The sequence below is a fragment of the Juglans regia genome, chromosome 13, assembly GCF_001411555.2.
Source record: "Juglans regia cultivar Chandler chromosome 13, Walnut 2.0, whole genome shotgun sequence".
In the NCBI taxonomy this organism is placed as follows: Eukaryota; Viridiplantae; Streptophyta; class Magnoliopsida; order Fagales; family Juglandaceae; genus Juglans; species Juglans regia.
The window spans coordinates 4,941,843-4,954,846 of NC_049913.1; the positions used below are offsets into that span (position 1 = coordinate 4,941,843).

Below are 13,004 nucleotides of genomic sequence, written 5' to 3' on the forward strand. Positions count from 1 at the left end.
GGATAACTGGATTCAATCCAGATATCTAGATTTTTTTTTTCTTTTTGGCTATAAATCTGAATATTTCGGATATCCAGATTTATTCTGGATTTAGATATCCGGAACTTAACCGGATTTATTAATACTTTTTTAAAAAAAAAATTGTTTCAACTTTAAAAAATATTTTTATGGCACTTTTTTTAAAAAAAAATTATGATTTCATGTTTAAATTGCCCAGATTTTTAAAACAAATAAAGTTTTTAAATTTTTTTTTTTTAAATAAAATAAATAACAATGTAAAATAAATAATATTGTTGTTACATCACAATGCAAAATATTAATTTACAAATAACAAAATAAATAATAATACATCATAACTAATTAGACTAATACAATGCTACTACTCTTCACATCATAACTAAATGGAAGCAATAATATATATATATTTTTTTTAAAAAGGGATCCGGTTACAAATAATCGGGTCATAAAATTGAATCTGGATTTTTCTCAATCGCCCGGATTCCAGGTTTTAGACCAGACCAGGAAAAAATTCAGTCTGATTCTACATCCCTACCAGAAAATACTCCCCCTTTATCTCATCCTAATCATCTTCCTCATCCAAGTCAATCCCTTTATTTCACTAATTTGCCTAGAAAGATTGAAAAAGATGTGTATTGCTTTTAAGAGAGGAAAATGTCAATCTATAAACAAAACAAATCGAGAATAAGAAACAAAATTGAGCTACAATTATACTTACAATACATCTATTTTTGAATTACAACTCATTTAGTGTTATCGTGTTTATTAGCTGTTGTTTTATAGTAGGGTTGTACAAAAATTGGCAAAATCGATTGGTGCCAACTCAGAGCAGTGAACTGGTAGGCGAGCGGCATTATTTTTCCAAAACCAATGTCAACCGATTCGGCACTAGTTCGAACTAAACCGTTGAATCGACCAATAATGGTTTTTCTACTTTTTATTTTATTTTATACCTATACAAAAACGACGTTGTTTCACGTAAATGAGTAAAACGACGTCGTTTTAAAACTTGAAAATAGAAAATAATAATAATAAGAATAGAACGTCATCATTTGGCTTAAGCCAAACTACGCCTTTTCAAAATGGGATTAATAAACAACCCATTCTTCTTCTTCATTCCCATCTTCTTCTTCCTCAGTACTCCTCTACAACTCTTCTTCCCACACTTGTGGCAGACGACGTGGCTTCCCTCCTCCTTCACAGAGATGTTGACGATAGACCGAAGAACTACACCGATACATGTCGAGATCGAGACTATCGGTTTTCTCTCTCCCAATTGACCGGTTTCGGCCTGTTATGAGTATCACTCAACGACGTTGGTGCGGTGTCGGTTTGGCATCAAAACTGCACCGATCCCATCGGTTTTCACCCCTATTTTATAGTAGTATGCAACCAAACAGAGCGTGAAAGATTGATATCCCTTGATCGTGCAAGCCCTAAAATCGACATCTGCAGGAAGGTTTTGATGTGTGGAACACAGAACGAGGACTTTCCATAGAAATTCTTTATTCAAGTTGCAGGAATGGATACTAGGGAGAATACTAGTCTAGATGAAGTGTCAGGCGATGTCCTTGTAGATATTTTCTGCAGACTTCCCTTGAAGACTTTGGTCCAATGCAAGGGCGTATGTAAGGAATGGCGGGATTTGCTTTAAGACCCTATATTTGTCAGCTTGCACCTCTCGAGCTAGGTCACTGCCCTAGCGGCTGGACTGCGTCCAAACTGTTTATTGATCGAGCATTCATCTAGAGACGATGATGTAATGATAACAAAATTGGGGATGTTATGATTCAGAGACATGCCTATATAAGGTGCTTAAAATTCAATCCAGAAGAGAATATCGGTCAGAAACCATATGGGCAGCAGAGATCTGTACGCTTGGAGTTGGTGCTGTCACCTAGAGAAACATTGCAAGATGTCCCACAGAAATGTCATTTTTGTATAACACTAGATGACACTTTTTTCAACGGAGCATTCAATTTGATTTTCACTCGAAATAGCCCCGAACTCAATGACTAATCTGCTCTGATTTTGACAGTGAGGAGTTCCGGTATAATTTGGACCTACCTCGTCCTCCCTTGGATAATGAAAAGTATCATGCGTGGTTGGGTCTAGGAGTATTGACAGATAGTCTCTGTGTATCCAACATCTCTGGCCTCGGCGATGGAAATCCAGATAGTCATGGACAAAAGTGTTTGCTATAGAGAACCAAATGGAAAGCTTATGGTCAGCTCACGGTTTCAAGATCCTCAAGTACAGGAAAAACGAGGAGATCATATGTTTTATTGATGACAATATATGTTCTTATGACATTAAAAATGAAAATTTCAGATTCTTGGAGACTATTGGGACTCATTCAAGATTCTATGCACTTCTGTATGTTCCCAGTTTTGTTTGGCTTGAAGATGTTGCAGTGGGAGAAAGCTCTTATGAAATCGAGTAGTGCCTTTCTGTAACACTTCCAAACGGAAATAAGCACACACACAGGGAAAGAGCTCACTTCGAGGGTGAGCACCTCCAGAAAAAGGGGGAGAAACAGATAAGGAAAATAAGAAAACTAGGTTTTCATTCAGAATAATCATGCCTGCATACGTAGCTACAGTGACTTAAATACTAGGGTTTTCAATAAAAGGCCTCAGCCTTAATACAAACGCAACGTAACAACTGGAATCAAATGAAGGCCCAATTACTTAGGGCTCTCAACTGCAATTAACGAAATAACAAAAGCAATAACATTCGGCCCAAGCCCGGCCCATGATCTTCACTTAAGCACTTCAGAAGGCAAGTACACTACATGGAACTGAAGTAAACACTTCTCTTCCTCAGCAGTTCCTTATCCTCCGTAGACTTGCACGTGGGTTAGGGTTTCATCCCTAACCCTTCCCATCGTCTTCTTCCTCTAATCTCTCGGCACCACCGCTTACGGATGCTCCACGCCGGACTCGTTACACTTTCCGATCTCCAGATTCAATAGAATTTTGTCTAGGGACCTTTGAGACAGCATGGAATCCATCCTCATTGGAGTGATTTTGCTACGTTGGGATTTGCTTTTGGATACCTCTATTATTTTGTTCCCTCAAAATTACCACTAGTTCAAATTGGTTTTTTGTGCATTTTTTATTTTTATTTTTTTAAATATTTAAAAAAAAAACACTAATGCACTAGTGGTAACATTTTTAACCATTTAGAAAAAATTCAAATACACTAGTAATAACTTTGAGGGGGCAAAAAGATGATGTTAACTAGCATTATTCTTGGGACATTTATTCATCCTACTTGGGAGACTATTTTCATTATTGGGAGTTGCTGTAATGTATTTTTATAGTTGTCATCGGACTATTTAGCTTAGGTTTAGATAGTGAGTCAAGATGAAAGTTGAGAGTTGAATAAAATATTATTTTTTAATATAATTACTATTTTAAAATTTAAAAAAATTGAATTGTCTATTGTATTTTTTGTAAAAATTTGTAAAAATTATAATTATGAGATGAGATGAATTGATGGCTCCTCTCAATCCAAACCGAAGTGTTTAGAGAAATAATAAAGTCATAAATAGAGCACACAAAAATAAATTTATAAATTGACATATGAGTTACATAGTTCTCTGCACTATTCCTTCTAGTTTGTGACATAGACAACTATCCTCTAAACATTTTCCCTCTTGTTCTTTCCTTTATCCTACCATTCTCATGGACTTTTTTTTTCCCCCTTCTTTTGGAAACTTGAATACAAGATCATTGATCTTATAATTCATACTTACACAGTTGATGTAATTATTTTAAATGATTTTATATATCAACTACTGAATTAGAAAGTTATTTAAATTAAGACATGTTTTTTTTTTCTTTTATGAATTGAGATTCCATTTAAACTTGTGTCTAAACTCGATGCTGTAATTTAAATCAAGATAAACATAGAAATAAGTATTTGTACAGAAATTATTAAATTTAAAAATTAGATGTGATAAATATTAAATATGCTGAGATTTATGTCTACATGTATTTGATATTTCCATATAATTTGGATTGAAAAGAGAAAAAGGGGAATATATGGTCCTATTTTAATTCAAGAGTCTAGAAAGCAAGCAAAGCCGCACGTTTTAAGTAATTTTAAGAAAGAATTTAAGGGCAAAATGTGATCCACGAATCATGAGAATTACTACAGAAAACAACAAAACAAACAAAAATAAAACAAGAAACACGAGGTGGGTGGCTGCCTGCGGATAAAGCCAACAGTACTCTGGTCTCGGCAATCACTTGTTATCGTGCGCCTGCCTCTCTCTCTCTCTCTCTATCTTGCTCTCTCTCAGTCCGTGCCATGGCGATCTCTCTTCAACTCTGCCGAATTCCTACTCGAAAGGACCTCTTCTTTCCCGAGAGCCTCTCAGGAGCCGGAGCTAATCGTTTCCGGAAGCCTCTTTCCGTCCGATGTGCCGGCGATTCTTCATCTCCTTCGTCTTCGGTGGCGGTCGACTCCGATTTCGATGCGAAGGTTTTCAGGAAGAACTTGACGAGGAGCGATAATTATAATCGGAAAGGCTTCGGTCGCAAGGAGGAGACACTGGAGCTCATGGACCGCGAGTACACCAGTGAGTTTTTTAATCAAATCGCTCGGAAGAGCTTATTATGCGTTTGAATTTTTGTAAAATTGTTTTTTTTTTGGATAATAATGCAAAATGATTTTAAGATTATAATTGGAGCGACTTTACAACAACCGGAGCTTGGTTCATGTAAGGTCCAGGTTACAATTATATATGCAAATCACTATTGGCTCGAACGTATTCTGAATTTAATATCTACCAACTCGCGCTAACGTTAGCATGAGCTTTTCGGAAATTTACCCTGTTATAGTCCATTTGTCAATTCCTTCCAATGAGAAATGTGGCTGTACATTATTTTCTTACGTTTTGGTGCTTTGATTGGGGTTGTGGTTTGTGTGCTAATTCTGTATTGAAAATTTCAGGTGACATCATAAAGACTTTGAAGGAAAATGGAAATGAGTATAAATGGGGAAATGTTACCGTGAAGCTGGCGGAAGCTTACGGTTTTTGCTGGGGCGTTGAGCGGGCTGTCCAAATTGCTTATGAAGCGAGGAAACAATTTCCAGATGAGAGGATTTGGATTACTAATGAGATTATTCATAACCCAACTGTTAATAAGGTCACTAAACTTTATAACCAATCTTCATGGTCATTTGAATTTAATGGAACTTGCTAAATTTGTTTCGTGTTGCTTTGAGTGTTTGCTGGTGTTGGATTCCTGCGAAGATAGGAGTAGAAATTATGATTTAATTCTTCTTAGAAAAATGGTTGTTTCGTATATGACCAATTACATCAGTTATGGGCGTACATATTATGCACTAAAAGAGTTTTTGGCACAAGAGTCCTTCTCTAAAAGTACTTTTAAAAAATCACATTGATGTCTGGAAACCACCAGCTGCAAGCCTAATCTGTCTTACTTTTTGATTTGTACTTTATCGTTTTTCTCGTCTAATTGTGCAACTAGTTGGTTTTTTTGAGTTTGGATACCGTGTATAAAATCTATATTTATTTCTCATAACCTTCACTAATGTGGTCTTTATATTTATTGCAGCGGTTAGAGGAGATGGAGGTGCAGAATATTCCCATTCAGGAAGGGGAGAAGCAGTTCGATGTTGTTGACAAGGGTGATGTTGTCATTTTGCCTGCTTTTGGAGCTGCAGTGGAAGAGATGTTGACTTTGAGTGACAAAAATGTACAAATTGTGGACACAACTTGTCCATGGGTGTCTAAGGTATCTTCTGCAGATATTAGCCTCTTGTTTAATGGGTGCATATTTTCTTTTTAAATTCTTCATCTTTTTTAATAATTCAAGTTATATCTTTATAAATTTGTTTGTAGGTCTGGAATATTGTTGAGAAGCATAAGAAAGGAGATTACACCTCAATCATTCATGGAAAATATGCTCATGAGGAAACTGTAGCAACTGCATCTTTTGCAGGGAAGTATATTATTGTCAAGAGTATGGCAGAGGTATATCCTAGATGCAGCTAATAGCTTCTTTCTTTTTGCACTTTTGTACAAGGAATATTTTTTTTTCATATGGACTTTTAAGAATGCAGGCAATGTATGTATGTGACTACGTTCTTGGGGGTGAACTTAATGGATCTAGCTCAACCAAAGAGGAATTTCTACAAGTACAGATATTTTTGCTAATTTGAGCTTTAATTTCAGGCATTTTTGGCGTAATGCAGATTTTTAGTGATTATCATTGTCTTGCCTGCAGAAATTTAAAAATGCAGTCTCAAAGGGCTTTGATCCAGATAATGACTTGGTAAAAGTTGGCATTGCAAATCAGACAACAATGCTTAAGGGAGAAACAGAAGAGATTGGTTAGTTTTGTAGTTATGCTAATTCAATTCTTATTTTCTCAAGAAGCTGCTACTTGTGATATTTGTCCAAAATTTCCACTTATCTCCCAAAAAAAACTTCCAATTTCACAGGGAAGTTAGTAGAAAGGACAATGATGCGCAAGTATGGAGTGGAAAACGTTAATGAGCACTTCATAAGCTTCAATACCATTTGTGATGCTACTCAAGTAATTTTCTTTTCCCGAATCCTATGGTTTTGCTTGGTCAGTCCTCCTTGTTAGCTGTACTATTGTAGGAAGAGAAGATATTTCTTATAACCCCCATTAGCAGCACACCACCTGACCTCTCAACTGCTCATGTGTGGCCAACTTGCAGAGCAGCCAAAGCAAAGTTGCTTTGAGGCTTTCTGATCTTTTAGGCAGCTAATTTAGTAGTTTGTTTCATTTGCAGGAGCGTCAAGATGCGATGTATAAGCTGGTGGACGAAAAGCTAGATCTTATGTTGGTGGTTGGTGGGTGGAACTCAAGCAATACCTCACACCTACAAGAGATTGCAGAGGCCCGTGGAATCCCCTCATATTGGATCGACAGTGAACAGAGAATAGGTCCTGGAAATAAAATAGCTTATAAGCTCAATGTAAGCATGGATGCATAGAGTTCCATTTTTTCAACTGGTTTTTAGATTCCAAGTCTTTTGTTGTCTGCCTTTCCTCTGATTTCATTTTCATTTAAGTTACTGTCTTTGAATTGTTTTGCTGTGAATTTCTGATAGCATGGCGAGTTGGTTGAAAAAGAAAACTGGCTACCGAAGGGTCCCATAACACTCGGTGTAACATCTGGTGCCTCAACTCCAGATAAGGTAATTTTCTTGGAGGCAGAAGTTGTTATAATCCTGGAAAGCCATTTTTGAGCCGAGCTTTGTTATTCATCATCACCACACATCACAATTTTTTTTGAATTTTTTTTGGGTTTTATTCTTCTTAAACTAATTGAATTCTTCTAGTCATTTGATAAGAGAAAAAAATAAAAAAAAGTGTGTTGTGGTGTGTGAGGATGATGAATAGAAATTTTCTTTTGAGCTAGGTCAACTTCCATTACCGTGCCAGATTTTGAATGCTATTGGGTATAGAAGTAATATAAACTTTGTCTCCTTTTGGATTTTAACCAGGTTGTTGAGGATGTTCTTATCAAGGTGTTCGACATGAAACGTGAAGAAGCCTTGCAACTGGTGTAATTTAGGTTGGTCTAGATGTATGCATCAGCTAGCTTAAACATTATGGTTGGAATGTTCAGAATTTATCAATAGATATTCTAAACTTAGTGCCCCTATGCGACTGCCTTCGGTTCTGATGCAGAGAATGTTGTACATAATTCCGTTGTGTCTTCAAGATGACTCTTTACAGACATGATGCAAAAGAAAATGTTGGGCATCAATGAAATTGCCCATTTAAGCATAGATGCTGCTTTACATAATTTTCCTGTTAAAAAATAGTCTGTCATGGCGTCATATATATATATATATATATATATATGCATAAAAAATAGTTCCATATCGTGTTTAATTCCCTGTATTACAAACATAGGTCCTGCTTTACATAAGTTTCATTGCAGAGAATGCAATAAAACTGTTTCATTCTCCTGTCCTTTTCCCTTCATTTCATTTTTCGGCAGATAAAGACAGGCACAAGTTCTTGTGGCTTGGAACCTTGCCCTGGCCGAAAAATGCCTGTACGGCTGCACCTATACCTTTAGAAGGACAACTTCAATGGCTGAACCAAAGTTTAATTGAACCAACTTGGGATGGAGTGCTTCTCTTATTTCCTATGCTAGACATTTAGGTTGCATTTGAGCAACTTCTTGGCCTTGACTAAAAAGTTCAAAATAGCGATCCAATATCCTCACTTCAAGTGCACTTTCTTTCCATTCCCATGCCTCATAAGCTAGCCACAAATTCTGTCAGGTTCCTTGGAATGAGATGATACAACTATTTCTGGAAACTGATCAAGCAAGCGATTCATCTCTTCTGGAAATTCAGCCTTTGCTCGGTTCGTTTTTCATACTACAATAACTGTTGTTCCATCTTGTATTGCCCAAATCTTTTGATTGCCGACGGAAGAAAATATGAACAGATGAGTATGAACAAACTGGAATCATGTTTTCAACAAAACTATATTGAACCAAAACTAGAATTGAAAAATGAAAATTTTAGCATTAACATCTTTGTACCCTTAGATTAGATTAATTATGATGCAGGGAATAGCGTTCTTTGACGTAAAGTTCATCATCATTGTAACGGGTGTCAAAATGTAAATAGCATATAACAGTTTGAAGAACCTGTATCAAAATTAAAGCATTCGTTGCAATCCTCGAAACAAACATAGCCAATCTCTATCAAATACACACAAATTATACCTGTGAATGAGATAGATAGCTGATGCAAGTTGTGAGCATTAAAGCACCAAATCCAGCTTAAACAATTGGCACTCGGGGGTCAGTCTGAGATGAAAGCATGCTTAGTTCCAACACAAACAAAAATAAGCAGTCAAGAACAATCCATATTGCTTATGAAATTAGTTAATTTGAGTCATCACCTTCAAGTCGAGGCCACTGCTGCCTATTGCATCTGCAATAATAATTCTTGTGCCATCTATGCCAATTTGGAGCTTGAAGCTAGGCCGTCTAACTCCCGCAAATTTCCCTTTCCTGATCGTATAGGATAATTGACTGTAGATCACGAGCAAGCATTGATCTGAGTTTCCAGCGAAAGAGGCAAAAAGAAATTAGATTAGTGAGAAAACACTGAAAAGGGAAAAAAGCATGGCTCAGCCTACAAAATACGTGCATTCCCTCATCCCTAGAAGAATCAGCATATCCAGTCATTGAGAAATACACACATTCCTTTCACACTAGGAGACTCAACATGTTGGGTAAGAAGGTCACAAAAAGCTTCTTGTCTCCATTGAATTTTAGAGGTGCCATAGCCAGATTGAAAGGTCCTTCATCATCCTCAGGTATTTGGAGTGCTGAAAAACTCCAATCTGTCTGGTATATGGTAATCCCATCGTACCTTTTTTTCTTAGGACTAAGAAAATTTTATTGAACAAGTAACAAGGCAAAGCAAAGTACAGATGAAGTATGCAAAAAACTGAACAGTAATCCCATCATACCTTAAAGGATCATTAACGCTAATGGTTTTCCTCATTACCTCCTTCCCATCAATGTCAAACAGTGATCGGCATGAAACTGGGACACCTACAAAGCCAGAGAAAAAAAAAATAATTCCAAGAGGAGGCTTCATCACTAAAAGATTACCGAAGGAACATAATCCATTAGAATGCTGTAGCCTATAGGGCTTCATCACGATAGAGTTATGAACACCCACTAACCCATGGATCTTGGTCTGAAATCTGTGGCGAATGGAAAAAGAAAAATATATTTACTTGAAAATAATTCCTGGAAGCCTTTGATAAAATAGAAGATTTAGACACAGAACCATTAAAACTTGTGAAAAGCTATTTTCGTCTTGATGGATTTTTACTGATGTAAAACAAAATCGATATTTATCTCTCCACTGTCGTAGTAGTCCATGTAGAATCTGTTTACATGAACCTCAGTATTATAGAGAGAAACCCACTCGGGCCTAGTATATCTCCAACAAAAAAATTCAGCCCCTGTGGAACTGTGACTGAACCTCTGAAGCTCCCAGCAGCACTAAGAGTTCCACCAGCCATTATCAGTAGCATTGCTAAGTGTACTCCAATTAGGGCAAATCGACAGGCAAGTCAGGTCCTTTCAAGAAAACCTACGGCAACCACAAATTGGATTGCATTCCGGGTATTGTTAATATAAGGTATTCCCAGAATTTTTCTCCTCCTAGTAAAATGAACGTCTACCCAAAAGAACATGCATGAACTTTTGTGTCCATGTACGGAATACAACAACTTACACCAATTAAATTAAAGGAAAAGTGAACGAGAGTAAGAAAACAGAGCAAGCAACATAAGATGGTATTACCTCGTATCCAGATTCCATCAGAATAACACATATATCTTGAACTGATGCTCTGGGCAGAATGTCTGAATATTCTTGCTTACGAATAGCCTCAACAGAGTCTAAAAAACTCCATCTACACATTTCAGTTAGGTTTTGATATTGAAAAGTTTCTCCCATTTATTCCTAGAAAAAGAGGATACAAATATGAGAGTGATTCAATTAGATCTTCTTGCAATCTTGACCAAAGGGATCTGTGTTGTGTAAGTGCAGGCCAAGATTGATGCACCCAGGAGAACCAATGTTTCAAGGGAACTGGGAGACGTGTACATGTGGTCAAACCCAAGAGTGAGAACCCATCTCCAAGTGAAGAATCCCAATAACGGATTGCCTTCAGGGTACTTTTGAAAGTAGTAGTCTGGAGCTTCGCCTTGATCAATGACAGTACCTGTAGAAGCATTGGATAGAAACAAGAACTATTTTTAATTATAATGCATCAGGGAACACTTTTAGATAATACTAGCAAGTACTAGTATATGAAGCTAAAGCAGCTTGACAAAAGCGCCATCTCCTTATGCCCTACAATATCATTTACAAAATACAAGGCATATTCTAACGGTTTGTATATACATGAAGCGAAAGAGTACGAAAAGGCATTGTTTTTGGCGTACCAAGTTTAAAATGCCAATATCAACGCAATCAGCAATTTATATAGACAAAACTCAAAGGAAATGAAGGCATTTTTGTTAGAACCACGACCTTGTATTTATATACCCGATCGTCCCCAATTCCCAAAAACAGGGAAGGATTAAAAAAAGGATAAATCATAATTGGATGAATTAGGCAAAACATACCCAGGGCCATTAGACCAGCGAGAGTGGACATTTCTCCAATAGCCAAAGGCAGATTAGACAAAATCTCCAGAACCTCAACAGCCCCATCACACCACCTCCACTCCCTGACTTTACTGGAAACTTCCCATTTCCAGCGACTGCACCGCATTCCTCTCCCAGCTGTGGCGCGGCGTCACCTCCGATAGCACAATCTTCTTGGATGTCTTAAAAGTGTCTTCAGCTTGCAAATGAGGGAGAATGAGAGAACTCTTGAACCGTGAAGACTCTTTGAGTTTTGGAACTACGGGGAAATGGTTGAGGTTTGAAGGTGGAGCGGAGAAGATTGGATTGAGGAAGAGGGTATTAGGTAGATATGGGAATCGGGCTTTGGTGGGCTTTAAAGCCTCCATTGTGTAGATTATGGAACGGTCTCCCAGTTTCAGAACTGAACACCGTTTGCAAGTGCCGACTGCCTCTAGAAGATTTTTATTATCGTATAAGAAAAGCAGATTTTTATTTTAATAAAATACCATACTCTCTGTTTCACTGTTGGTACGTTTTAAAATGGAGTTAATATTTTTTGTATTTTATATCTTCTTAAAACTTTATGTAACCATTGCTGGCGTGTCGTTGTCGTACCCACTCATCATCTTCTTCATCCTCCCCAAAACACCGTCCGACCACAAAACGCCCTCTTCAAAAATCCCTCAATAACTAAAGAAGCATGCTTCACACCCTCTCCCTCTCCATCCCATCCATCTCCAACCGCAAGCCCATATCTTCTTCTCTCCCTGCAAATCCTGTACCTCTCTACCTCAAGTTCCGTACTTCCCACCGCGAGAACCTCCGCTACCTCAAAGCCCTCCGCATACTCCACCCCTCCACCAACAACACTAAGCTCCCCTCCCCAGACGCCGTCGATCACATTCTCGCAACCGTACATTTCCTCAAGTCCAAGGGCTTCACCGACTCCGACTTCTCACGTCTCGTCCTCCTTTGCCCCCAGCTCTTCTCCACCACCTTCGAGCCAACCGACGTCACTCCGGTATTCGACTTCTTGACTACGGAGTTACCCGCTTCACCCGAAGACTCATGCGAATTGATCCTCCGGTGCCCAAGCATTCTCTTCTCCGACGTCGAGTTCTGTCTCCGCCCGACGCTTAATTATCTGAGGAAGTTGGGGGTACAGAACCTGAGCACGCCTAGTAATCTGAACGCGCATCTTTTGAACACGGGGGTGGAGAAGCTGCGCAAGAAGATTGGCTTCCTGCGGAGCATAGAGTTCTCGCACGAGGAGGCGGCTAACGTATGCGTTAGATTGCCGGCGATATTTGGTTACAGCCTTGATAATAATCTGTGGCCAAAGTACAAGTATTTGTTGAATGAGATGGAGAGGAGTGTGGAGGAACTGAAGAGGTTCCCGCAGTACTTCGCGTTCAGTTTGGAGAAGCGGATAGTGCCGAGGCATTTGCACTTGAAAGAAAAGAATGTTCGCCTTCCATTGAATAGAATGTTGCTTTGGGGTGACCAAAAATTCTATGCCAAGTGGAAGTGAAATTTGGCAGTAATTCTTTTCCTTCTCTCTTTTTTGTTTATATCTTCTCCCTTCTTTTTTTTTTTTTTTAAAAATATATAAATTATATATTAAGAATGTACTTAAAATCCTTTGCATGCTTTACCACATGAAGCTTTGTTATGCGACCTGATGAAACTTTGAGACTCATCTCAATAGAATTGTACCTTAGTACGGGGTCCTGTATTGAAGGAGCAAAATCCTCTCAAATCTCTTTTCTTGCATTACCGCAAGGTGGTAGTA

The 13,004-nt window shown here is 38.0% G+C and overlaps 2 protein-coding genes and 1 pseudogene across 2 annotated transcripts; 2 read left to right on the plus strand and 1 right to left on the minus strand.

Annotated features, from left to right (window-relative positions):
* Positions 1 to 4,183: 4,183 nt before the first annotated feature.
* Positions 4,184 to 7,821, plus strand: LOC109020162 (4-hydroxy-3-methylbut-2-enyl diphosphate reductase, chloroplastic-like). Its single transcript, XM_019002578.2, has 10 exons — positions 4,184 to 4,606; positions 4,981 to 5,177; positions 5,610 to 5,789; positions 5,897 to 6,028; positions 6,118 to 6,192; positions 6,282 to 6,387; positions 6,499 to 6,593; positions 6,817 to 7,002; positions 7,138 to 7,224; positions 7,534 to 7,821. The coding sequence occupies exons 1-10, from the start codon at positions 4,336 to 4,338 to the stop codon at positions 7,597 to 7,599; spliced, it is 1,395 nt and encodes a 464-aa protein (XP_018858123.1). The 5' UTR covers positions 4,184 to 4,335; the 3' UTR covers positions 7,600 to 7,821.
* Positions 7,822 to 9,717: 1,896 nt separating this feature from the next.
* LOC109020161 lies at positions 9,718 to 11,663 on the minus strand (annotated as a pseudogene).
* A 150-nt stretch (positions 11,664 to 11,813) lies between these two features.
* On the plus strand, positions 11,814 to 12,961 carry LOC109020165 (transcription termination factor MTEF1, chloroplastic). The gene has a single exon (XM_019002589.2). It carries the CDS (start codon positions 11,913 to 11,915, stop codon positions 12,741 to 12,743), a length of 831 nt encoding a protein of 276 aa, XP_018858134.2. The 5' UTR covers positions 11,814 to 11,912; the 3' UTR covers positions 12,744 to 12,961.
* Positions 12,962 to 13,004: the final 43 nt, after the last annotated feature.